This window comes from Geosmithia morbida, assembly GCF_012550715.1.
Source record: "Geosmithia morbida isolate 1262 chromosome Unknown scaffold_6, whole genome shotgun sequence".
Lineage (NCBI taxonomy): Eukaryota > Fungi > Ascomycota > Sordariomycetes > Hypocreales > Bionectriaceae > Geosmithia > Geosmithia morbida.
This window is the reverse complement of record NW_023336193.1, coordinates 380,838-405,630: the sequence shown is the minus strand read 5'-3', so window position 1 is coordinate 405,630 and position 24,793 is coordinate 380,838. Positions and strand designations below refer to the sequence as shown.

General features: G+C 57.0%; 8 protein-coding genes across 8 annotated transcripts; 5 read left to right on the top strand and 3 right to left on the bottom strand.

Moving 5' to 3' along the window:
* Positions 1–1,735: 1,735 nt before the first annotated feature.
* GMORB2_6591 (Transmembrane amino acid transporter protein) lies at positions 1,736–3,594 on the top strand (the record flags this gene model as incomplete). Its single annotated transcript, XM_035468561.1, has 4 exons — positions 1,736–1,903; positions 2,021–2,282; positions 2,387–3,057; positions 3,178–3,594. 4 exons carry the CDS (start codon positions 1,736–1,738, stop codon positions 3,592–3,594), a joined length of 1,518 nt encoding a protein of 505 aa, XP_035321695.1.
* A 5,235-nt stretch (positions 3,595–8,829) lies between these two features.
* GMORB2_6590 (Periplasmic component of the Tol biopolymer transport system) lies at positions 8,830–10,887 on the top strand (the record flags this gene model as incomplete). Its single annotated transcript, XM_035468560.1, has 1 exon — positions 8,830–10,887. One exon carries the CDS (start codon positions 8,830–8,832, stop codon positions 10,885–10,887), a length of 2,058 nt encoding a protein of 685 aa, XP_035321694.1.
* Positions 10,888–11,143: 256 nt separating this feature from the next.
* On the bottom strand, positions 11,144–13,231 carry GMORB2_6589 (alpha,alpha-trehalase; the record flags this gene model as incomplete). Its single annotated transcript, XM_035468559.1, has 2 exons — positions 11,144–12,995; positions 13,056–13,231. 2 exons carry the CDS (start codon positions 13,229–13,231, stop codon positions 11,144–11,146), a joined length of 2,028 nt encoding a protein of 675 aa, XP_035321693.1.
* A 1,171-nt stretch (positions 13,232–14,402) lies between these two features.
* GMORB2_6588 (uncharacterized protein) lies at positions 14,403–14,558 on the top strand (the record flags this gene model as incomplete). Its single annotated transcript, XM_035468558.1, has 1 exon — positions 14,403–14,558. One exon carries the CDS (start codon positions 14,403–14,405, stop codon positions 14,556–14,558), a length of 156 nt encoding a protein of 51 aa, XP_035321692.1.
* Positions 14,559–14,567: 9 nt separating this feature from the next.
* GMORB2_6587 (exopolyphosphatase) lies at positions 14,568–15,650 on the top strand (the record flags this gene model as incomplete). The annotated part of the gene is made up of 1 exon (XM_035468557.1): positions 14,568–15,650. The coding sequence occupies one exon, from the start codon at positions 14,568–14,570 to the stop codon at positions 15,648–15,650; it is 1,083 nt and encodes a 360-aa protein (XP_035321691.1).
* Positions 15,651–15,999: 349 nt separating this feature from the next.
* On the bottom strand, positions 16,000–17,844 carry GMORB2_6586 (ATPase synthesis protein 25, mitochondrial; the record flags this gene model as incomplete). Its single annotated transcript, XM_035468556.1, has 1 exon — positions 16,000–17,844. One exon carries the CDS (start codon positions 17,842–17,844, stop codon positions 16,000–16,002), a length of 1,845 nt encoding a protein of 614 aa, XP_035321690.1.
* A 512-nt stretch (positions 17,845–18,356) lies between these two features.
* Positions 18,357–22,499, top strand: GMORB2_6585 (DNA-directed RNA polymerase, mitochondrial; the record flags this gene model as incomplete). The annotated part of the gene is made up of 1 exon (XM_035468555.1): positions 18,357–22,499. The coding sequence occupies one exon, from the start codon at positions 18,357–18,359 to the stop codon at positions 22,497–22,499; it is 4,143 nt and encodes a 1,380-aa protein (XP_035321689.1).
* A 508-nt stretch (positions 22,500–23,007) lies between these two features.
* GMORB2_6584 (aminoacyl tRNA synthase complex-interacting multifunctional protein 1) lies at positions 23,008–24,195 on the bottom strand (the record flags this gene model as incomplete). Its single annotated transcript, XM_035468554.1, has 1 exon — positions 23,008–24,195. One exon carries the CDS (start codon positions 24,193–24,195, stop codon positions 23,008–23,010), a length of 1,188 nt encoding a protein of 395 aa, XP_035321688.1.
* Positions 24,196–24,793: the final 598 nt, after the last annotated feature.

Below are 24,793 nucleotides of genomic sequence, written 5' to 3'. Positions count from 1 at the left end.
CCTTGGAAGAGAGGACACGCACGAGGTGTGGAATGGCAGGTAGCTCTCGCCAACGAGGTGGATATAGCTGGCCGACAGAGATCAATGAGGACCGTCCAAGACAGGACGGCGACCACGGGATTTGCACGCTACGGCGACAGCGGTACCCGGTCGTGACCAGGTGAAGACTGGTGGCGTGTCCAGAGGCTTCGATGAGGAGAGTGAAGAGCAACGGTCAAGCGTTTCAGATGAGCCCATTGTACATGCAGATAGCACTTATCGTACCGAAGCTCTCCCCTCTCAACCTACGAGTCGGGTCTCCACCACGGGAGCCGCTCGGTGTCAGCATCGTCAGCCTTGTATTCCAACAGACCAAGTGTGGTATCCAACCGTACATAACTCTGTATAGATGTCATCAATCCATATTCCACATGAATGTTCCGCGCAGATGAAGAAGACGAGTCGGCGGGACCCGGCCCAGGGAGGAGATCCGGCATAGCAGCTTCTAAGATGTGAGCCGAAATACAGATTACACGTGTGACGACCAGCGGTAGAGATATCAACCATCCTTGAGAACCATGCCCCTTCCCCTGGAGCATACGATATAGTCCACCCCATCTGGGGACTTTGCTCTTTAACCATAATACGCAAGAACAAGTGAAGATGGCGACATCGAGAATAGAGCTTAATATATTATAGAAAGACCCCTGGAATGGGGTCCATGCTAATAAGGCTGTGCATAGGTATCGACCCAAGAACCCCCCCCCCCCGCTAACGAGGCGGATGCTCGGTTTCGGTAAATCACACTATATTTTATCATACGAGTATGGGTGATCCACAGATCTCCTGTCGTCTCTCACACGCATACATACGCTGTTGGTGAGGAACAAGGCTTAGGAAGCTGCGAGAATAACTCTCGAACCTCGAATCGAAACGGTCTTGCTTGAGGAGGATACAGGCCGATCTACGAACAGCTATGATGTCCAACCCACAATCGAATATCCCCCGTGAGTTCGTGAGTTGAGAACACATAGGAGAAACCCCCTATATCGGAGGCCGGGACCCGACCCGACCCGACCCCGGCCGACAGGTGCCGGAACCAAGGCCCCACAGCATTTTCCCATCAAAACAAGTAATAATAGACAACGCCTAGCAGTCTTTTTTTTTTTTTTGCGACTGCCCGTGCGTCTTTTGAACGCAGCGCGGTTCCGCAGTCGGCATGGGATGGATCTGTGGTGGATCGAAACAGACGGGGCCAGAGTTTGTGGAAACGACATCCGTAGAAACATTCACTGCGGCTCCGGTGCGGCCTGAGCCCGTCAATTCCCGTCTGGTGATGTCTGCTCCCCCGTACCGGAGGAGAGAAGGGGGCAAACATGATGGCACCAGTCGCATTGGCATATTCCGGTGAGAGGACCGTCAGTTGCGTGGGTTCATGGTCAACTTGCGACATGGAACATGGAGACGATGACACACTCACACGGAGGGATTTTGCTCCGGAATATCGAAGAATCCATCGTCGAATTCCAGACATCAAAAGAGCCCTGGCACGCTCTCTCTACGAGGGCATGCTGCACCATGGCTCCAGGACCGACGGGGATCATCAATGCGCGCACTCACGTACAGTCCTAAATAATACCCTCTGTCCTCCCTCCCCCCCCTCTCCCCCCTTTTCTTCTTCTTCTTTCTTTTTTTCCTACCCCAGCTGTCTATCCGGTCATCATCATCTCTGCAGATTTGGCAATATTCATCACCAATGGCTAGCGTGCTCGGCGAAGAGAAATCGACCAAGGGTCAGAGCGACACGGATGGCCAGGAGCTCGGCCTGAGCCCTTCAGGCCGTCGGGTCGTGGCCAGGCAAGATGACGCTCCGTACGACGAAGTCTTCGGCAAGGTCACGGACGACGGTCCCAACTATCGCGGTGTGAGTTTTCTGTCTGCGTGTGTGCGCCGGAAGAGCATGGCATCGTCGTCCGAGCCTGGAGATTCCAGAGCGGTGGGGGGGTGGGAGGGCTGACTGTCGATATCAACCATCATGTAGCTCGGGTGGAAGGGCACCGTCATCCTGATGATGAAGACCCAGATCGGCCTTGGCGTCTTGTCCATGCCTCAGACATTTGACAACGTCGGCATGATTCCGGGCGTTCTGCTTCTCCTTGCCGTCGCCGCGATTGCCACCTGGACCAGCTGGGTGGTTGGCATGTTCAAGCTCAACCACCCTTCCGTCTACGGCATCGACGATGCTGGCTACATCATGTTTGGCCGGGTCGGACGCGAGGTCTTGGGGACCTTTTTCTGTCTCTGTGAGTAGACCCCCTTCGTCCCCCCCCCCCACCCCTCCTCGTCTGGGGACCATCCTCCGGACTTTCAGCAGAGTTTGTGCAGCTGCTGAATCTTGTCGGTGCAGTCTGGATTTTCTGCGGAGGATCGGGTATACTTGGAGCTTCGATCGCCCTGAACTCGATATCGCTGCACGGCACATGCACCGCCGTGTTCGTCGTCATCGCGGCCATCGCTTCCGGCGCGTTGGCAAGCGTTCGTACGTTGAGCAAGATCAGCTGGCTGGCGTGGGCCGGCATGGCTTTCATCCTCGCTGCAAGTAAGTTCATCACCCTGGACTCCCATCTTCCTCTTCCTCTTCCGCCCCCCTCCCAGCAGCCATCTCTGACCGCGTACGGTCGCCTCCCAGTCTTGACGGTCACGATAAGTGTCGGCGTTCAGGATCGCCCGACCGATGCCCCGCCGGGTCCTTGGAAGTCCGACTACAGACTCTTTGGAGACCCTACCTTCGCCCAAGGAGTGTCCGCGGTGTCCACCTTCATCTTCTCTTGCTCCGCAGCTCCGGCGTACTTTGCCATCGTGGCCGAGATGCGCGACCCGAAGAAATATACCCGGTCTCTCATCATTGCGCAGATTGGTTCTACCAGCATCTACCTGGTCATTGCCGTTGTCATCTACTACTACTGCGGATCCTATGTGGCCTCGCCTGCTCTCGGGTCGGCCGGTCCTCTCGTCAAGAGAGTTGCGTACGGGCTGTCCTTGCCCGGCCTCCTCATAACGACGTGCATCTTTCTCCATGTGAGTGTTTTTTTTTTTTTTTTTTTTTTGGGAGGGGAGAGAGGGGCGGGGAGAGAAATGCCGATGCTGCAACGCCGCTCAGATGAATGATGAATGCTGACCCGGATCACAATTTGACAGCTGCCAGCCAAATACATCTTCGTCCGGATCCTGAGAGGCTCTAGGCATCTCAGTGCCAACACAGCCGTACACTGGGGCACGTGGCTTGGCTGCACCGTGGGGACGACCTTGATCGCATACCTGATTGCTAGCGGGATCCCGATCTTTGGCGACCTCGTATCGCTTATTGGAGCCTTCCTGGGGGCTTCCCTGGGCTACCAGCCACCCGGCTTCATGTGGCTCTACGATAACTGGAAGACGGACAGGCGTACGTGGAAGTGGTACACGCTCGTCTCCTGGAGCGTGTTCCTCGTCGTCGTCGGGACATTCTTGACCGTCGGTGGCACTTACGGCGCTGTCATCAACATCATCAAGTCGTTGGACGCTGGCGGGACGTCCAAGCCTTGGGCCTGTGCCGATAACTCAAACTCGGTGTAGAGTCCATCTCCGACCAGCATATTGAGATTTTCCACCGGTAGTCGGCATCAGGAGGATACGGGGCAGCTTGAGGAGGGATCCCATGTATGAGAGAAGCCCTTTAGCTCTCCGCTCTCCGTTCAACACACCTTGATGCGACTGGGGGAGTCCCCCTTGTCATTTCTCTCCTCACCCGTCCGCGACTCAGGCCACGCGACGACCATGGTTGAATAGTCTTTTTCCTGTCCGTCATGAAGTTCACCATACACATCTGCACCCGGATTCCTTGTGCTCTTCTCCCTTGCTGCTCCGCCGAGTGAGACGTTGTACTGTTCGCAGCCTTACCGTAGGCCACAACTTCATTGGGTGATGGCGGGTACGCTTCGAGAGAAATGTCAATAAAAAATGTACAAGTGCCGGAAGAGTTTCTGATAGTATCGAGAAAGATGATATCAGCATCCCAGCCACGTAATGGGGAAAGTGTAGAAGGACCGTCCATGTTCGCGCTTCCCGTCGAAGGATTTGTTGTATTCTTGGAGACGTTGAGCGACTGATGGCAGATCGGCTACGAAACACTCGATCATTTTGATGGTTAGATGACTTCCCGTCAGGAGATACCGATCCTTCGATGACCGTCTCCAGGTCCTTATCCGTGACTGTCAGGATGGGATGACAGATACGAGCAGACACACGGACCAGTTCTGCAAGTGCGTCCTCCATAGTTGGGTCGAGCATGGTTTCGGGCGGTACGGGTGCCGTGCGACTTGAAGATGACCTGCGTAGGGTAGGTCGGCCAGCGCGAGGACGGATATGGTCGGGGTATCCCCCAAGACTGACACCGGATAAGTCGGGCCAGGCATGGGTTCGGGTGACGAGGAGCAGTGGATCGACGGGTTCACGTCCTCTTGTTTGGCCCGGCGGCGGTGAACGCGAGGCTGGCCGAGGGACGGAAGGGCATCGACGGTTGTCGGGAGCGTCTTCTGGCAGATCCATCTGATCTGGGTCCTGGGTTGGGAGTGAGTTCAAAATGAAGGGTTTCGTGTCGGTCGGTCAACACCGTCGGATAAGCAAAAACAGCATTCCCGAAGCAGTAAGCCTTCGGTAGAATAGATGGGGCTATGGACATGACGTCTGCACCTCTGTAGGATGTAGAATGTTGAAGATGCAACCAGCAGACATCCTGAAAGCTTCAAGACGGACACAGAGAGCATCCAAGCCACCCTTCTTCTTGATCCGCCGGATGGGCGATGATACATGTCGCCCAGGCCAACCGTCCCCAGCGACTTGGACGGAGGAAGGATGTCGAGAGCAGTCTCTCGGGAGCGGTCTCTCGGGCTCGGAGAAACGGAGGACTCCATCGGTAAGCACCGTGATACCGCTGATCGATCTCTGCACGGGGTACGCGTATCCCGCATCGCCCTTGGAGACTAGGCTCGCGGCGAGTTCCCGGAGACAGCCGAGCATCGTCCGCATCCGCGCTGCAGTGGCCTCGGCGGAAAGCTGGGCGGCAATCCTGGCCGTGTCTCTGCTTGCTGTCATGTGCGGGCCGGGGATCTTGGGCAATCTCCCCCGCTGCGCTGGCGATGCCTGCGAGAGGATGCGATGACGTTGAGGGGGGATCATCCATCTGAGATCTGGACTCGATGCGAGGAGCACGACTCGGCTGAAATAGAGGGAGAGGGAGAAACCCCAACCTGCCCACCCCCCCAAAAGAGGGGAACGTGAGAGCGCGTAGAAGAGTACATGTAGGATCAAAGCTGGTGGTATATTATCTGGTCCATGTCTCTTGATGAGAAGACTTGCTGGGTTTTGCCTACAGATTCGCAGTACTCCGTAGTGTCGATGAAGACTAAGCCTCTGCAGACAGACAGGTTGCGTGGAGGCATTCAGTATCGATGTTCTTGGCACTACTCTTACTCCATACCCATTCAGAGATCAGGGATATGCGTCACCCATTACTAATACAATGTGTTGGGCGTCTTTTTTTTTCAACATGTAGCATCGGTCTTCATATGTAGCATTGTGCCATCTCTTACGGCCACGTCTTTCCAACCATAGCAACCCATCGACCATAGGAGGGCTGAGTGAGAGAGAGTCTGAGGGGACGTCAGCCGATGTCGATGCCATGCACTCGCCGTGACATGACGCCATTCATAGAAACAGCATGCAGTGCACGCCTGCATACACGTACGTAATCCGTACACTGTCCCAAGTCAAGTGTGCCGGGGCTTACCAGTTGGCAGTATCGCTACTGTTATGGATAGCATTGTCTGTTGGTATACGGGATGCAACATCGCCGCTGCAAGCTTAATGCCGTTCTATCTTCTCAGCTTGCACCCCCCCCCCAATCTCTTTCTTCCCTTCTGTGGATCGCAGATGGCGGCCATCTCTTGCTGGCAGAACCGTCAAGGCTAGAGACATACTGCATGTACGAGCACTCTGACTTGCTCAGATCGGGGTGCGTGATGCCGACTGCTCTGCCGCCGGATCTCGTACATTGGACTGTGGGATGAACCCTGTCGTGGGACTCGTGGCATCATGCAGGCTCGCCAGGGCGCGAAGGCACATGTGTATATCCGTACTCGTATCGAACGTGTACCGCTCTGCTCGCTCGTACACGCGTAATCTGTAATCCGTGACTCGTACACACACCCCTGGCTAGAAGTATCAACTATCATTATTAATATGAATACGGAGAGTATGCGGAGTACGGAGGTACATGGGTCCGTCTTTGGGCACCCGGGTAACGCCCGGCTTAGCAATTACGCGTTTGATCTTTCTTCTTGGCCATATCCACCACCTCTCCCCTCCCCTCTGGACCACGGGTTGAAGCAACCTCTCTATGCATCCTGGCCGAGTCTCAGGCTCCCAGCATCGCCATGCGCAATGTCGACAGAGCGCACTGCCCCTGACTTCTGCCTTGGGACACCTGCCAGTAATGGAAGGTGCATTACGTGGCATATATATGCATATATATAGGCGGATGAGTTAAAGCGAGAGGTATCAGTCTTGTCTCGAGGGGGAATGTCTTCCCGACCGGCATCGATCGGGGCCACGTAATATACACACCATCCCGTTCTTCTTCAACTCATGAAAGCTGCGATGCAGTTTAGGAACCTGCTTCTTGGGGAAGCTGGGAATTGCCGCTCCTTTCTCCACGACAGAGAAGAGAGAAAGAAAGAAAAAGAAACACACACCCCCCCACTCTCACCAAAATAAATAAATAAAATAAAAACAAAACAGAATACATCTCGACTACGGTGCCGAGATTCCGGACTTCACCCAGATTAGGCACGAGTATTAGATGATAGGGGGTTTTGTCGCTGTCGTGAGCCTCCACTTCCCATACAGGACTGGGCACGAGGCTCATAATGGAGCGTTAGCACTAGTATGACAATATTATAACCATATGAGTGACTTTTAAGTATAAACTATCTGTCCTCGATCCGGTTCCCTGGCAAAAGGCTCAATATGCAGAGGCTTGCAGCGGGTAAAGACGTCTAGCCGTCCCGTTTCGTCGGTCTGCTCCGGCCCAACTCGTCCCGCCGACTCGCTACTTTCACGATATCGGGTATATCTCAGTGACGATATTGTATGCCCTATCCTCATACGGGCAATGCCTCCTTCGGTCTCCCGCCACCACGTCGCCGCCGCCAAGATGTCCCAGGACTGGCCGGCATAGCCGGCATAGCCCTACGCCTGTACCCTAGCCTCGGCCGCATGGGAGGGACGTGGGGAGCTGGCGATGGCCAATGGCCAATGACGCCGACGCAGTTTGACTCTGCCTTCCCCTTTCTTCTCACTGGCCGGGAGCTTGTGACTGACTGCTAAGCTTGTTGATCCGTATTGCAGGAGACTCGTACAGAGGCTCGCCGTACAGACTCGTCACCAGCTAGGAACGGAGCGAGACTCGTCCGCCACGTCGGTTCCGTACACGTGGATGGCTTGTGCAGCTGCGCCTTGCAGAGCGGTCCGCTCTGGCTCTCCCCCTCCAGTCCTTCGCCTCCCCTTCCCAGAGAGCCTCTGGCCCGTACACGTACGGCAGTCTGAGCAGGGAGAAATGCCGCAGTGCAGTGGCTTTTGTTTCCCCTGCAATGCCAAGAAGAACGGTGTCTATTCGACGGCTAGTTTCAGCCCGATTGGTTGGATGGGTCTTCGGGACCACAAGCTGTACGGCACATATCGATAGGCACTGCCGGGCTACGGGAACGCGTAAGCTGTAACAGCATCTCTCCTCCTCCTACCTCCCTCGCTCTCGTAAGATGCGTAGGAGGCAAGATTCAGAGGCTGTGCAGGCCACGAGTATCGGAGTACGAGCATTCTTCAATGGGCTATCATGCAGCATGGCACGACTCGACTTCCCGTCATCCTGGGTCCCGCGGGTAACGATGGGGAACCTGGAAATCGAGGAATACCGTACGGGGTGTTAGAACCGAAATGCGTATGCAACCCGGCCATGCTTTTGGAGGATGGAAGAGAGGAAATTTGAATTGATTAGCCATCGCATAATGGTATAACGGTATTTGAAGGCTTTTCTGTCGCATCCACTCGTGGCCCGGCCCCCTCTAAGGGGGGGGGCGTTTCTCCTAAAGTCTTCCACCTACTCCGTGCATGCATGACACTATGCCTCGTTCCACGGCGTGCTCCGTACTCGTGTGCTCCATCAGACCTTGAGCCTATGATGTCTCTCGCTTTTCACACTCGCTGTCGGAAAGGATGGCAGCTGGCGAGATTATTGGTGTTCGAACTTTACCCTTGTGGAGTTGTTGAATATCCATACCTTCGGTTAACATGTTTCCCTTCCCCATTCGCATGCATATTTCACCTATAAACTGTTTTTATTTAGAAATCTTTTTCTTCCAAATCAATCTCTTCTTTTAAATTGTCTATACGCCATTACAGAGTACATGGCCTTTGTACCTATGTTTCTGCGGCCGAGACTTCCACTTTTGAACATTGAACATCGACGAGTCTAATACGAGTAATGAAGAGAAGATACATTAAAGGCCTCCCGGGGGGGGGGGGGGGGGGGGGGGGGGGGGGGGCGTGTGGCTCGTCATGGATCCCTTGTTTCCGGCCCCTCCTCACGCGATTTAAAACTCTCAAGTCCGTTGATTTACTATATATAACCAGCCTTGTACGGAAGGGCATTCGCTCCCTTCTCACGACAGGAAACCAAAGCCCCCCCCCCCCCCCCCCCCCCCCCCAAACCCACCCCCCCCCCCCCCCCCCCCCTTCCGCACATGCCCTAGCACGATGAAGTTGCAACTCCTCACCATCCTGGCCGCTGCTGCCGGCCAGGCCCTAGCCGCCTGCCCGTATGCGAAGCCGGTAGAGGCGGTAGAGCCTCGCGCATGCCCCTACGCCGGTAAAGCCCAGGAGCAGAGCAGCGCCCAAGCCGAGGCAGCGTCCCTGAAGCGCAGAACGCCCCCGGCCGACGACAAGAAGGGTGTCTTCTACCTGAACCGCATCGGGCCCTCGGGGTCGGCGCTGTGGATCTCCAACTCGGACGGCACCGACGCCAGGCAGCTGATGGCCAACCAGACCGACCCGTTCGACTACCACGCGAACTGGTCCCCTGACGGGGAGTGGATCGTCTTCACCAGCGAGCGGGCGGCCGACGGCCAGGCTGACCTGTACCGAGTCAAGCCGGACGGCGGGTCGGTCGAGACCCTGGTGGCGTCCTCCTCGCTCGAGGACTCGGGCACCCTGTCGCCCGACGGCACGAAGCTCGCCTACGTCAGCACCGCCATCAACTACACGGCCAACATCTTCGTCAAGGACCTCGTCACCGGCAAGGCCACCAACCTCACCGGCAGCGACGAGTCGGTCGGCAGCTTCGTGGGCCCGCACAGCTTCTACCGCCCGTCCTGGTCGCCCGACGGCCGTTGGGTGGCCTTCAGCTCCGACGCCAACACCCAGTGGACCGGCCACAGTGACGGTACCGGCTGGGAGCACACCCAGGAGCTGTCCGTGTACATCGCGCACCCTGACGGCACGGGCTTCCGCAAGGTCATCGGCCAGGACGGGTACTCCCTCGGCTCCCCCCGCTGGTCGCCCGACGGATCGCGCCTGGTCTACTACAACATGACGACCGAGGCCACGTACAACGTCCACGGGTCGAGCGGCCAGCAGAGCTCCATCACGTCGCAGATCTTCAGCGTCGACGTCGAGACCGGCACCGACATCGTGCAGCACACCACCGACGCCACGCCCAAGGTGACGCCCTCGTACATCGGCGGCGGCAGCAACGGCACCGACGCCAACATCGCCTACGTCGTCAAGGCCGGCACCCAGCAGGGGATCCACTACACCTCGACCGACAGCACCCACACGTACGTCAACGCGACGATCCGCAACCCGTCCTGGTCGCCCGACGGCAAGAGGCTGGTCTACGAGGTCAACTCGTGGACCCAGCGCCAGGCCGAGAAGCCCCTCTACAGCTGGGACCACGAGTGGGAGTACCGCTTCATGGACGTCTTCCCCCAGATCAACAACGCCACCGGCCGCCTGGCCACGACGGCCAAGCAGCTCGGCAACGCCTCGTCCAACGTCCTCCTCACCGACGCCGACTACTCCAACCCCGTCACCGCCTTCGACGTCTACGACATCAACAGCAGCGCCGCCGAGACGGCCCTGTACGCCAGCGGACTCGCCGGTGCCTTCCAGCCCACCTGGTCCCCCACCGGCACCCAGCTCATCGTCGGCTTCGGCGTCTGGTTCTTCAACCGCGTCATCTACCCGGCCACGCTGTACCTCATGAACGCCGACGACAGCGGCAACTACAAGAACCTCACCGACGGCACCCTGAACGCCGGCTTCCCCTCCTACTCCCCCGACGGGAACAAGGTTGTCTACCGCCTCTGGAACTGGACCGAGGGTCCCCTGGGCCTGTACGTCATGGACCTCCGCGACGAGACCACCACCCGCATCACCGACGGCTGGGACAACACCCCTGGGTGGTCCCCCGACGGCGAGCTCATCGTCTTCACCCGCCAGACCAACTGGACCAGCGGTCCTAGCTGGGACGACGACCGCTTCGACATCTGCACCTGCAAGCCCGACGGGTCCGACATCAAGATCCTCACCGAGTCTCAGGCCAACGACGCCCACGCCGTCTGGTCGCCCGATGGTCGCATCCTGTACAGCAGCGGCATGTACGGTTTCCGTGACGAGAGCGCCCTCTACGATGAGACCTTCCAGCCCTATGGACAGATCATCTCCATGAATGCCGATGGGTCTAACAAGACGATGTTGACGGATAGTCTGTGGGAGGACTCCATGCCCATGTTTATTGATCGTTCGTACTTTTAGTAATGTATAGATGCTGAATTAGAATTCGTTGTGTATATATATAAAGGACATTTGTTTTCCAGTTTGAGCGGCTAATGAAATCATCGACTTGTCAAGTGACCTTCCACTAGAGCCATACAATATGGAGGGGCTGAAGAGTATGCATGGTAAGAGGGGGTTTGGCAATACCAGGTAATTAATTATATCATATACGTATAACCCTCTATGGAATTGTAGACATAGCAGTACATTAATGCACATAAACCGCGAAATAACGCTACACGGCGTCGCTGACTCTGCGGCCAAACATCTTGGTGCGCTGCGCATCCCGCTGGTGCAACTCAACAGCACTGCGGGCTCTCCGCGCAGATGACGCATCGGCGGGTTGGAGGTCTCCGCAATCCGGTCGCGTCAAGTTGCTTCCAAACGTGTCGACAGTCCAGATGAGGACGCCGTTTGTCCAGCCAAAACCCTTGACCACCTCGTACTCTCCGCCTCCACCGGCCACGTTGGTCGAGTTGTCACTGTACTTTTCAAACATTATGCCGACATCTTCCTCTCCCAAGCCGGGAATCTGAGGAGTTTCCGATGTCGAGCCGCCCGTCGCGCGCCATGTGCAGAACGTGGAGTCGAGGTAGCGCTGACCTAGGCGGAGGGCAAGCTTGCGCACCCATAAGTAGGCAGGGTCATCCTCACCAAACGTCGCAGGTACGCCGTGCAGGCTCGCCATGAGGATGTGCATGAGAGGCGGCCACACGGACGGCTGGTCCCACTGCTGATCAGTTCGAAAGTTGGTGGCCGGTATGCCGCCGGCTCGGAGCTCGAGGTAGTCCGACACGCGCTGGTAGGCCATCTGCACGGCGTACGGATTGTTCTTCAGGTAGTCAGGAGCAGCCCCCATCCAGAATGGATAGAACTGAGCGACACTGAAGACCACCTGCTTTCCCTTGGGCGCATATCGCAGGTCAAGCGGGGATGAATCGGGTTCGGCCGGTATAAACAGGTTGTGAGATGATGACGTTAGGTTGTAGTCAAAGTAGCTAAAGTGTGTCTGATTCCACAGGACGGTGTGCATGGCCTCGGATCGGTTGGCTGCCAGCTTGCCCCAGTATTCAGCTCCCGTCGAGTTTCCTGTTTCGTTGTAGAAGCGGGAGATTTCTAGCTCGTTGCCGTACAGGATGGAGTTGAGGTCGACGGGAATAATCTCCTTGGTATTGAGAGAGCGCAGAGGAAAGTATACATCGTTCACAGCATCCTCGGGCGTCGCAATCCAGCGGCTGGTATAGTCCCAGCCGGACTCGGCGCCGCTGGCAAGATTGGCGTATAGCTCTTTAACCTCATCATCGGTGAGTGTTCTATCCTCGGGGTAGATGATCCCGGAATCGGAGTAGTACGATGAGTTGCGTGCAGTCTCGTAGTCTTCGCGGTACGATTCGGGACGTGGCTGGTTGTTCTCCACGGCGTAGCGGTTGAGCTTGTAGGTGCGGCCATCAATCTTGACGTCTACCGTGCGGTTCGTCATGAAGAACTCGTGCTCCCTAACCAGCAGCGGCAGAGCGCGTTCGAGGATAGTAGTATCCTTCGTATGCTCAACATAGACGCGCACCATATGAGACAGGAGTGGAGGTTGAGAACGGTCGAGGTAATATAGGCGGGCGCCATTGGGGACGAAGCCGAACTGTTCAATGAAGTCGAGGAAATTTTCAAGAGTGTTCTTCGTGATGTCGATAAAGGATCCGCCGGTGCGCAGCAGGCCATGGATAATCCAATAGGTATCCCAGTAGTAGGGTTCGCGGAAGCGACCGCCAGCTACAACAAAGGTGCGGTTGATGGGGATAAAACTGCTGGGGCAATCAGTGCAGTTGCCAGCATGCTCACCACTATAGCGACGGGTGAGGTCAGGCCAGATGTCGACGACCTTCTGCGTGAATTCGTGTATAACGGTGTCGTTGATCTTGTTGAGGAATTCAGGATCTGTGTCGAGTTCTTTGCTCGGCACTTCCTCAAGCTCGCCTCCTGCATCCGCAAAGTTGTCGCTGAGAAAATCGTTGAGAGCCGAATTGTTGCTGAGGGGCTTGTCAAGCTTGTCAAATGCGGCCTGAATTTCCTCGAGTGACTTGATTGCTGGCCTTGGACCTGGTGATTAGCTAGGGTCCTTCTCGTAACATGTCTATCAGAGGGAATATTACATGTCGACAAATGTCTTTGAATCGGAGAATGGCCGAGCCAATTCAATTTCTCGAAGGATGTCGCCATGACAGTAGATGGGCGAGTCGCATGGTGCTGTGACATTGCCGTTGACATAGAGTGCACGGACAACGGTAGCCGTCAGGGCCGCCAGGAAGAAATTCCCAGGGCTGAACATGGCGAAGAAGTACTTCCTCAAATGCTGAAAGGTGTTTCAATAGGCAGCCGAGGAAACGTCGTATGGACGTAGCTCGAAGCGGCGCTGTTGACAGGACCGAGTTCTCCCCAACGGCGGGCAATTTGGCATATCAGCAGCTTAATATACCTCCGATCTCCAGCGGCGTACTCGTCATAACAATGCTTTCCCCTCGTACGAGTATACCAAGCTCGCATGCACGAGTACACGGACGGGACACTCCCCGCCTCGTCGTCCGGTGTCCCCAGGTGGACTCTTGGCGTCGATCAACTCCGCTTGCGGCCCAAACTGACAGGGTTCTCTTCCTATAACGACGCCAATAGCTCCCGAGCTTCGACGTTTCTGACGAGAGTCAGGCCATGCAAAGACATAGCTTGTATTTTCCCAGAGGCATCAATTGATACTTCTTCCAATAGTACTCTGTACTCCGTACCCCATCTGGGATATGCCATGGAGAGGGTTAGCGATGCGGTACACACGACGCCTTGTCAAGGTTTCTGCATGTGGAGTACGCCGTACCCGTCTTGTCTTTGCTTCCTGTACGAAATATTGGCAAATGTATCACCGCTTGATCGGCGGTCGGCGTCAGTCTCAACCGTACCAGAGTACCCCGCACAGCTGGCCAAACTGTCCTCTTACCAAGATTCCGGAGAAACCAAAGCGTTGTGTGGCGTCCCGACGTAAGCTAAGAAGCAACAATGTAAGTGATTTCTGTTGTTTTTAACCAGACGCAACAAAGTAGGAACCTGTAAGACGATCAGGGATCATAGGCGTGTACAGGTACGAAGTAAAAGTTGATGATATTAGTGTTTATTCTGCGTCCACATTGTTTCGTTTAAGCCGTGAAACGAAAAGGTTGGAGAAGAGAAGAAACAAGATAGAAGTACAGAAATCCGAAAGGGAGACAAAAGGCAGGTGCCACCAAACACAGCTGCTCCTGCCTGACGCCAATGCACTTCATCACTGATTCACTGCTGAGGAACTTTTAGCCCTCAATGTCTGGATTTAGCTCCCTATTCCCATTTAACCCACTACCACCAATCCGATGCACTCCACGTCGTTACCATCAAACGCGGAAATGGAACAGCCATCTTTCTGCAGCACCAGAGTCCTTTGATTGACCTCCCTTCACGGCCACGCCATTCCTTTCGCCATGTCCATGGGCCTTCGTAGCTTTCTGGCTGCGGCACGTGCTGCCCTGGCCTCTCCAGCCGCAAATTGCACCCGCCCGCTTACGTTTGTCGTTGGCAACGAAGCCGCTGGTGAGACCAACACCCCCTCTTCCCCGCGGGGAAACGGCCACCAATAGACTCACATGATGCTGATCTGGAAATTGCCATACTTGGCAGATATTGACTCCGTGTGCTCTGCCGTCGTCCTGGCCTACCTTCGCAGTCACACTCACCCCAAAACCCTGCACATCCCCCTCTCCAACTTGCCCCGCGAAGACCTCGCACTGCGTCCAGAGGTGACGGCCGCACTCAGCCACGCAGGCCTGACACCCTCTGATCTCCTAACCCTGACTGAGCTTCCAAATGACCTCCAGGAAGACAACACCCACTGGCTGCTGGTCGACCACAACTCGCTCACCGGCCCACTGAGTAAGTTTGCCAGTCGGGTGACCGGCTGCGTTGACCACCATGTCGATGAGGGTGCAGTCCCAGCCGATTCCTTGCCGCGTGTGATTGAGAACTGTGGCAGCTGCATGAGCCTCGTCATCGAGGAGACTAAGGGCATCTGGGAGGAGGCAGCTGAGCAGGCTAAGCTGGCGCGACTAGGTCTGGCGGCCATCCTCATCGACACCACCAATTTGACTTCCAAGGACAAGACGCGCGAGAAGGACCGCGCGGCAACTGCGTTCCTCGAGGAGAAGCTCAAGGGTGACGCCAGTGGTGCAGCCTACAGCCGCGACGCCTACTATCGTGAGATTGAGGGTTTTAAGGAAGACATCTCAAAGCTCAACCTGCACGACATCCTCCGCAAGGACTACAAAGAGTGGACCGATGCGGGGCTCAAGCTTGGCGTCAGCTGCGTCGTCCAGGGGCTCGACTACCTCGTCGAAGAGAAAGCCGCGGGGTCGGTCGACAAATTCCTCGAGGCCGTGGGCAGATGGTCGGATAAGCGTGGCCTCGACTTTGCCGTCGTAATGACCACGTCGCACCCCGGCGGTGAGTTTCAGCGTCACCTGTTTGGCTGGGGCCGGACACCGGGCGGCGTTGCCGCTCTGCGCCAGTTCCAGCACGCCTCGACAGAGGAGCTACAGCTCGAGACGTACTGCCAAGGACGACTAGATGCTGGAGATGACCGCAGGGGGTGGCGCCAGTACAAGCTCAGTGGAAGCAGGAAACTGGTCGCACCGCTTCTGCGGGATGCATCGCTCAAGGTTCACGAGAAGAGGTGAGCACTATGAGTGTCGGAAGAGACGACGCTTGTGTGCCCCCCGAGGCGGGCGCATGCTAAGAAGCACTAGAACATTCAAACCAAGAGTGTGATGGCACCGAGACCCGTCGCGCACGTCAAGGACCGTGTCGCAGGTACAAGATGCTGCATGAGCCAAAGGTGGACATTGGTCAGATCAGGGGCGACTTTGGGCGCTATCTGTAGTCTTCGACTTTGATATAGTCAGATGTAATGATACAAAAGTTACATGGGGCATCCGCCCTGGTATGTTGCACACATGAATCGCCTTATAATACACATCTCCTCCGCATCGGGAAACATCTTGCCTTCGTTCATCTCCTTGTTCCCCTTCACTGCTTGGCATTCATCCGAAGCGCCTCGACCTCCCTAAGCACCCTGACAAACTCGCGCCTCTCAAGGGCTCTCCTCTGCACCTTGGACAGGCCCTCCACCGGCGGCGGGTTAGCCAGCAACTCCTCAGCCGCCGGGTCAGCGACGAGGATGCAAGATTTGAGAGCGTGGTACAGCTTGGCGTCCAGCTCAACAGGCGTCTTCTCCATGAGCATCTCGGGGTACACCCAGCGTAGAGCGTCGGTGCACAGGGCTGCATCGGCCGTGGAGGCCATTGTGCGATAGGCGAGTTCGTACAAGACGGGGGCGCGCGCCTCGTTGAACCGCGACGGCGTGCGGAAGGCGTCCCAGAAGCGGGACCAGTCGCTGCGACGGCCGTAAGCACCCATGAGGCGGGCAGTCTCGGACACGGTGGGGGCCGAATCGAGTTCCGTAAGTAGCACTTCCATGTTTTGCTGGGCACGGCTCAGCTCAGGCCCGTAGACGGGTGAGTCGAGCAGGGATTCGATCGTGGCAATCAACACAGGGCGAGAGCGCACGTCCAGACCCCGCTCACTGGCTGTCTGGAATATCTGGTCGACCAGGCTTAGACGGTCAGAGGCCAAAATGCTCTCGTCGCCAGCGCAGAGGATGGCCGACACTAGGTCCTTCAGCCGTCCGTGGTCCATGGGTGCTCCACCAACTTGGACGTCTAATATGGCGCGGCGGAGAGCATCAGTCTCCGGGTTGGCATCGCTCTGCTGCAGGAAGACTATGGGATCGTTCGATATCGCAGAAGTGCCGCTCGTCCGCACCCGCCGTCTGGCCGAGGTGGAAAAGTAGCGGTGCTGCTCCGACGCGCGCTTCATGGCGTCAAACTGCGACGTGCCGGGTGCCTCGTGCAGCTGCAGCCTGGATGCGAGGAGCTCGTCCAGCTGTGCGGCATCGACCTTCTCTCCGCGGATTTTGGCCTGTTGATCGAGGTTACGGCGCAGGATGCCCTTCCATAGCGACTCGAGGTCGAGCTCGTTCCTGCGCGACTCGGTCATACACTGGACCACAATGGTGGTGCCGTGCTCCGAGGAGCCGAAGCCAGACATAGCGCCGCTCTCGTCGAAGCGCGCCGCCTCAACATCACCACCCTTCCTACCCTCTGTCGTGGCGCGAAAGTTGACGCACACCCATCCCGTCGAGATACCGTGATCGCCACCGGGAATCATGGCCGTGTTCTGACCCATCAGTTTGGCCTTCTTTCTCAGCCGACGGAGCTTTGTCTTCAGCTCCCCCGGGCCGATGAGGCCCTCGGCCCGCGCGCCGACATTGCAGTTGCGCCGAACCCACCGCACGAATCGTCCCGACGACACGTGCAGGTGCCTCTCACTGCGGGCCGTGCCGAAGAGCATAATCAGGTTGGGGCCCAGGGACGCCTGCGGGTCCAGGTCGCGCAGGTCAAGAAGGGAGAGATCGTCCAGTCCCATATCTTCGTATATGTACTTGATCATCGACCCCATCATAGCAGGAGCATCTTCGGGGGGCGTCGGCAGCGTCGCAGAGTGTTGGCTAGGAGGATGTTGCGGTGGGGCCTCGTCAAGGAACCACGGGGTCGTTTCGGGTGAGGTCTCAGCCTCGGCTTCTTCAGCCTCAGCCTCCAGTGTTGCTTCATGGTCGGCGGAGGTGGGCGGAGCCTCCTTGCCTGCCGAGGAGAATGGCCTCCAGGCAACAGGCTGTAATCGCTGGTTTCTCCGTGTGATGGTCATGGGCAGCATGCGAAGAGCTACTGGTGCTGTAGGGCTCAGGACGGCTCTGCACATTGCAGTCCGGCAACCCAGACAGCCAAGGGCCGTGAACGCTGGACGGGAAGCCATCTTCCGCAGGCACACGGGGCAGAGGGTTGGCGAAAGGGGGAACTGATAGTATATACTACCACTCTTCAATTGTATGATGAATGAATGTATCCAGCGCTGAAGTCGTCATTACCACCAGATAGTGGCAGCTCAATTCGGTGGAGCGTATGCACGTGACTTGATTTTAGACGAGACCAAACGCCTGTAAAATCTGATTACTCTCCACTTTCGGCCCGCCGTCCAATAGATCCATTCCAGTACTAAGACAGCATCCATGTCCCAGGAGAAAGGGAAAAAATCCCTGTGCTCGGGCCTTCTCTCCGCCTCTTCTACTCCTCCCCTATCTCAAAGCGATTTGTTTCTTGTACAATTAATTAATCAGTTTTCTTTTATTATTTCCTGGCCTCCTCCTTTCCTCCCATGTTGGAGAGGAGCGGCAATATCCTTTTGAGAGCCTTTGACTCCCCAACTCTCTTTAATCTCTCGCCACCCCCCTCATACGACTGTCGCGTGCAGTCGCGAATTCATTCATCATGATCTCGCGGCACGCTCGCCAGAGCCTCTCCGTCAGGCAAGCGACATCGCTCCGCACATTATCGAGATGTTTCACGAGAAGTCCCCTGATACTACAACATCAGAGCACGGCAACGACCACAGCCGGGCATAGATGTGTCTTCACCGGCCACGCTCGACCCGTGCGGAGGAGACTGTCAGATGCTGCGCAGCGTCATGTGCGCGAACGTAGCCTCGCTACGGCAGCCGGAGATGTCAACTTTGACAGCCTCCCGTATGGCCAGATGGGTCACGCGAGTCCGCTGCCCTTCCAGTCACAACCCCTCTACTCCCAGAGCTTCCAAAGCTTCGACCCGTCGATGCCCCTGATCCTCCCCGAGCCGACCGAATCCCGACCGATGACGAGAATGAACAGGAATGGTATCCCCGGCGACACAGAGGATCTCATCTCCGTTTTCGAGGCCTGCCTCCGTGTTGGGAAGCTCGAACGGGCCAGCCTCGTCCTCAAGCGTGTCAACGCCCACCCGTCCATCTCGAACGAAGAGCGCATCCTCCTCCACAACATGTACCTCCGCTCCAACCTGCAGCAGATGCGTGTCACTCCTGATCCAAAGCAACTTGAGCACCTCCACCAGTGGTACGAGCTGCAGATTCGGAACTGTGGGCTCCCCCACACCGCCGAGACGGTCGCTTGCATGCTCAAGGCCTCGCTCCTCTCCGAGCGTGGTGGAAGGCTCAAGCGTCTGATCAAGAGGTATATGGGCATGGCACCCGGCGAATCCGGTCTCAAGGTGCTGTCCATGGCCGACATCCTCAGTGACCAGGACATTGGTGTCATCACAGACACCTGCCCCATGTACAATTACGTGCCTGAGGCCGAAGAGGTCGAGGGCCAGCTGGAGGCACAAGTCGAGGAAGCTTCCCGCATCGAGCCTGGCAAGGGAACATCAAGCTTGGGCCCCGAGCTCATCCCCACCCCCCAGCGTGGCGAGGGTCTCAAGTCGCTGCGCAAGGGTCTTGAGTTCCTACGGGACATTCAGGACGTCGACGTGTCGAAGCTCCCGTTGCAGGACCAGCGGGATATTCAGATTCAGCTGGAACGAGACTCCATCGGCTCCGCGATTTCGAGGTGGCGATTGGAGAACAAGAACAGGCAGCAGCGTGGAATCAACTCGGCCATCACCGGTGGCGGTTTTGGCGAGAACTCACTCCCCAGCCACATGGCTGCATGGTTGACTTCGATGGAGAACCGCCTCAAAGATGAGTTCAAGCTCATCGAGGCGTCGGAGCAGAAGACTGGCAAGTCGGATGCTGATCTGGAGCGCTGCTTCTACGGCCCCCTCATCCGGCAGGCCGATCCAGCACGCCTTGCTGCTGTGACCATCCTCACGGCCCTCAACATCGGTGCCATGACCGGCGCAGACAAGGGTGTCCCCGTGAGCAAGCTTATATTGAATATTTCGAAAAACGCCGAGGAGGACATCGAGATTCAGATGAAAGAACAATTCAGGAAGAAACGAAAAGTCCAGTACACGGGAGCGGCTGAGCCGACACCGTCGGAAACTTCTGCCACACCTCTAATTCTGGAAACTGAGGGGGGGACGGACACGTCCAAGGACAAAGAGGCACGCAATGAGAACAAGGGCTGGTCGCTGCAGGCAAGGACGCAGGTCGGCTCTATCCTGGCCAAGGTCTTGATCGAGAATGCTAAGATGAGGGTTGTCGCGGTTGACCCCATGACTCAGGAAAGGGTCAGCCAGTACCAGCCAGCTTTTACGCACACGCAGCAGATCCGCAAGGGCAAGAAGACAGGCGTCCTGATCCTGAACTCTCACCTAGTCGAGCATCTCAAGAAAGAGCCCATGGGTGACTACTTAGCCAAGCACCTTCCTATGATTGTGGAGCCGAAGCCGTGGAAAACGTTGACCGAGGGCGGTTTCCTCGAGAGCAAGTCGAGCGTTATCCGCGTGCAGCCTGGCGATGTTGAGCAGAAGCTCTACACCAAGGCAGCCATCCGCTGCGGAGACTTCGACACCGTCTTCAAAGGCCTCGACGTGCTCGGCAAGACGGCCTGGCGCGTAAACAACAACGTGCTCACCGTCATGATGGAGGCTTGGAATAACGGCGTCGAGATTGCTAACATGCCTCCTCTGAACCCTAACTTCGAGATCCCCACCGAGCCAGACGCAACGGAGCACCCAGACCTTCATCGTCAGTGGGTGGCTGCCGTGAGAGTCATCGAGAACAACCGGGCTGGACTCCACTCGCAGCGCTGTTTCATGAACTTGCAGCTCGAGATTGCCCGCGCGTTCCGGAACCAGACACTATACTTCCCTCACAACGTCGACTATCGCGGCCGCGCGTATCCCATTCCTACCTACCTCAATCACATGGGTGCCGACCACACGCGCGGACTTCTAAGCTTCTCGTCCGGCAAAGAGCTCGGCGCCAGGGGTCTGCGCTGGCTCAAGATTCACCTGGCCAATGTGTTCGGTCTTGACAAGGCTAGCTTCGACGACCGTGAGGCCTTTGCCATGGAGAACGTCGCCAACATCGTCGACTCTGCCACGAACCCGCTGGGCGGCAACAAGTGGTGGCTCAAGGCCGAGGAGCCGTGGCAATGCCTTGCTACATGCTTCGAGCTCAAGGCTGCCTTTGACCTCCCAGACCCGACCAAGTATGTGTCACATCTGCCTGTGCAGCAGGATGGCACGTGCAACGGCCTCCAGCACTACGCGGCCCTAGGTGGTGACAGCTGGGGTGCCAAGCAGGTCAACCTGGAACCCGGAGACAAACCTGCCGATGTGTACTCTGCCGTCGCGCAGCTGGTCAAGGAGACGATTGCCGAAGACGCGGCCAACAACAACCCACTGGCCAAGATCATGCAAGGCAAGATCACTCGTAAGGTGGTTAAGCAGACGGTCATGACCAACGTATACGGCGTGACGTTTGCCGGAGCCAGGAAGCAGGTGTGCAAGCAGATTGACGCTCTGTACCCGACCATCGGCCGGGACAATGACACCAAGAACATAGTCCTCGCGTCCTACGTCGCTCGACACATCTTCATGGCTCTGGCGACCATGTTCAGGGGTGCGCACGACATCCAGTACTGGCTTGGCGAAGCAGGCGGACGCATCTGCCGCGCTCTGACGCCTGCGCAGCTGGATCACATCGCCGAGGAATTCCGGGCAGCGGAGCCCATCGCGGCGAGTGCGTCCAAGGGAAAGGGCAAGAGGACGAAGAAGGCGGGTGCGGCGGTTCGCAGCAAGGCCGTCAAGGCCGGACTTGACGAGCTGGCTAAGAACTTCCGATCGACGGTGGTGTGGACGACGCCGCTGCGAATGCCGGTGGTGCAGCCGTACCGCAAGGGCACGATGAAGGAGATCCGCACGTGTCTCCAGGCCGTCATGTACCCGACGACCGACCAGACCGATCCTGTGAACCGCAAGAAACAGCTGCAAGGATTCCCACCCAATTTCATCCACTCCCTCGACGCGAGCCACATGCTCCTCTCGGCGCTCAAGTGCCATGAGCTGGGGCTAAGCTTCGCGGCCGTGCACGACTCGTTCTGGACGCACGCGGCCGACGTGGACGTCATGAATGGCGTGCTGCGCGACGCCTTCATCAAGATCCACGAGGACGACGTTGTCGGCCGCCTAGCCGCCGAGCTCAAGACGCGCCACCACGGCTCCCTCTACCTCGCCAACATCGACCCGGACAGCGCCGTCGCTCGCAAGATCAAGGAGCTTCGCGCGAAGAGCAACCTCTCGCCCAAGGAGGAGCTACTACTCGAGCACAAGCGTAACACGCTACGTCTGTCCGGTAACCCTTGGGATCTCGAGGCCGCCAAGCAGATTGTCACGCCCGCATCGGTGTACGAGGACATGGCTGCCACAGAGGAGGACGTCGGTATCCTCGAGGATGTCAGGGAGATTGAACTTGGTGCTGTGCCGGATATCAAGGACGATGCCGCTGCCGCTACCATGTCCTCCCCCGCCATGGATGACGAGGATGACCTGGATGCTCAGCCTGCTTCTAAGCCCGCTGCGGCCAAGTCTAACCGACCTACTGTGCCTGTTTGGCTTCCCCTGACTTTTCCCGAGGTTCCCAAGAAGGTATCTTCAATCTTGTCTTATCATCCCGTCTGTCCCAACTTGATATGAATACCCTGCTAACAATCCACCACCAGGGCGACTTTGACGTCACGAGGCTGAGAGAGAGCAAATACTTCTTCTCTTGATTCGCGCCATTTGCATCATCGCCACTGCATTCTGGCGCGGCATTTCAGAACTCACAGGTGTTTTTCTTTTCTTTCATTTTCTTCTTTTCTATCCGCATTTTCATGGGCGTTGTATATTAAAAACTTGTTGATTCTTGGTTTCGGTTTGATGTATTTATAGATGTACTACGACAAGCACACAGCGAAAGGGCATTTTGCTTTTGGGGGAGTATAAAAGAGGGGATATAAAGAAAGGAAGAAGAAACGAGTAAAGATAAAGTTGTATGATGTCTACAAATAATCGCAAATATTACGCACGCCTACCGAAGACTTGTGTAGCGAAGACTAATGGTTTTGTACCTGGATTTTTTTTTTTTTTGGGGGGGGGGATATTGAATCTAGCATTGTCTAGCAAAGATGGTGATGAAGCACCAGAAATGTACAATGATTTTTTACCTGACCACGGCGCCCTTGAGAGTCTTGACGGTGCAGGCACCGCCAGACTGGGTGACGAGCTTGCCGAGGCCAGACTTGCCGAGCTGCTCGACGACGGCAGCGTCAAAGGCGACCTCGAGGTCGTCTGTGGTGGTGAAGCCGGGCTGGATGGTCTCCCAGACCTTCTTCTTAGGGTTGAGCTGGCCCTCGGCGTCGCCGTTCCAGCCCTCAAAGAAGACCTTTTCGCCGGCGACGGCGCCCTCGGGCGGGGTGACGAGCTCGACGGGGCCCTTGTGGTCGTCGGCCTCTCCCTCCTTGAGGCGGGGGGAGGCGGCGAGGACCATGGCGGACGACTTGATGCCGCGCATCTTGACGGGCTTGAGGTTACAGACGACGACCACCTTGCGGCCCTGCATCTCCTCGAGGGGTACGAGGCCATTGAGGCCGGAGCACACGGTGCGGCAGACCTGGCCCTCGTACTCGGTCGTGTCGTCGCCGGCCTTGTCGCCCATGGCGATGGTGGACACGTACAGGGAGTCGGCGTCGGGGTGGTTGACGGCCTTGAGGATGTGGCCGACGCGGAGGTCGATGAGGGAGGGGGACAGCGGGGCGGGGGCGGGAGCCTGCTTCTGTTGCTTGGGCGCCTTCTCCTTCTTCTCCTTCTTCTTTCCGCCCTCGGCGGCAGCGCCCTCCTTCTTGGGGGCGGCGGTACGGTCGGGAAGCTCCTTGGTGGCAGCGGCAGCGGCACCAGCAGAGGTGGCGCCAGCAGCAGCAGTAGCGGCGGCGGCCTTCTCCTTCTTCAGACGTTCCTTCTCGGCCTTGGCGTCGACGGGCTTCTTGACATGACGAACGTCATCGTGGTCGACGGAGACCTTGTCGGCGTCGGCAACGGCCAGTCCAAAGCGGGGGGAGTTCTGGACGAAGTCGATGTGGCGGACGATGTGGGGGTGGCCGGCCTCTCCGGAGCGCTCCTCAGGTGTCCAGGTAGCCACCAGGGGAGCGAGCGTCTCGTAGACGGCCACGTCGGCGGTGCTGGGCTTGGTCCCGAGCAGGGTGGCGCGGCTGGACAAGTGGGCGTTGAGGGCGTCGAGGATAGGGCTGCGGGCGTCCTTGTCGGCGGCTTTGAGGCGCTCCGCCGTCGTCAGCCACTGCTGGATCTCGGTCTCCTCGGTCGGGGTGTAGGTCTGGGAGGTGAAGGCGGCCATGGTGATGATGGACGAGGACGAAGAGACTCTGCGGAGGAGAGGGGTCAGGCGCCGGGGGGCGAGGGTCCGGAGGGAATGCAGTTTCGAGGAAGAAGCAAAGAGAGTCGAAACTGGTTCTCCTGCGAAAAATTAATTTCGAGGGAAAACTGTTGGGACTCTTTATGAAATTACTTTCAGGTATCAATAGTCTGTTTGAATGGAGAACAGGTTGAGTAAGAGCTCGGGGTGAAGAGGCGGGGTGAAAAGTTATCGATGGTGGGGTTCTTCTGTCTTGATGGCTTGGTGCTGTAATTCGTTCTTAGTCAGCCAAGACGTTAGACGACATGTTAAATCATATGATGGTATCTACGAGTATTACGAGTATTGCTTGTCTTCCTGATCGTAGATGATGAGTGTTGGAGATCTTGACAAGCAATCAACTAGACACACACCTATCAGCCTAGACCGTATACGTAGGCAGAGGCCACCGTATTTGCGTCTACGGGCCATCGTGTGTTGTCGCCCACTGGAAGCGCACGGGCTCTAATATAGGGTATGCCGCTTGACTTGGTCGTGACAGCGCTCCTCTTTCGCGTCGATAGTAGTGTTAGGCAATGCC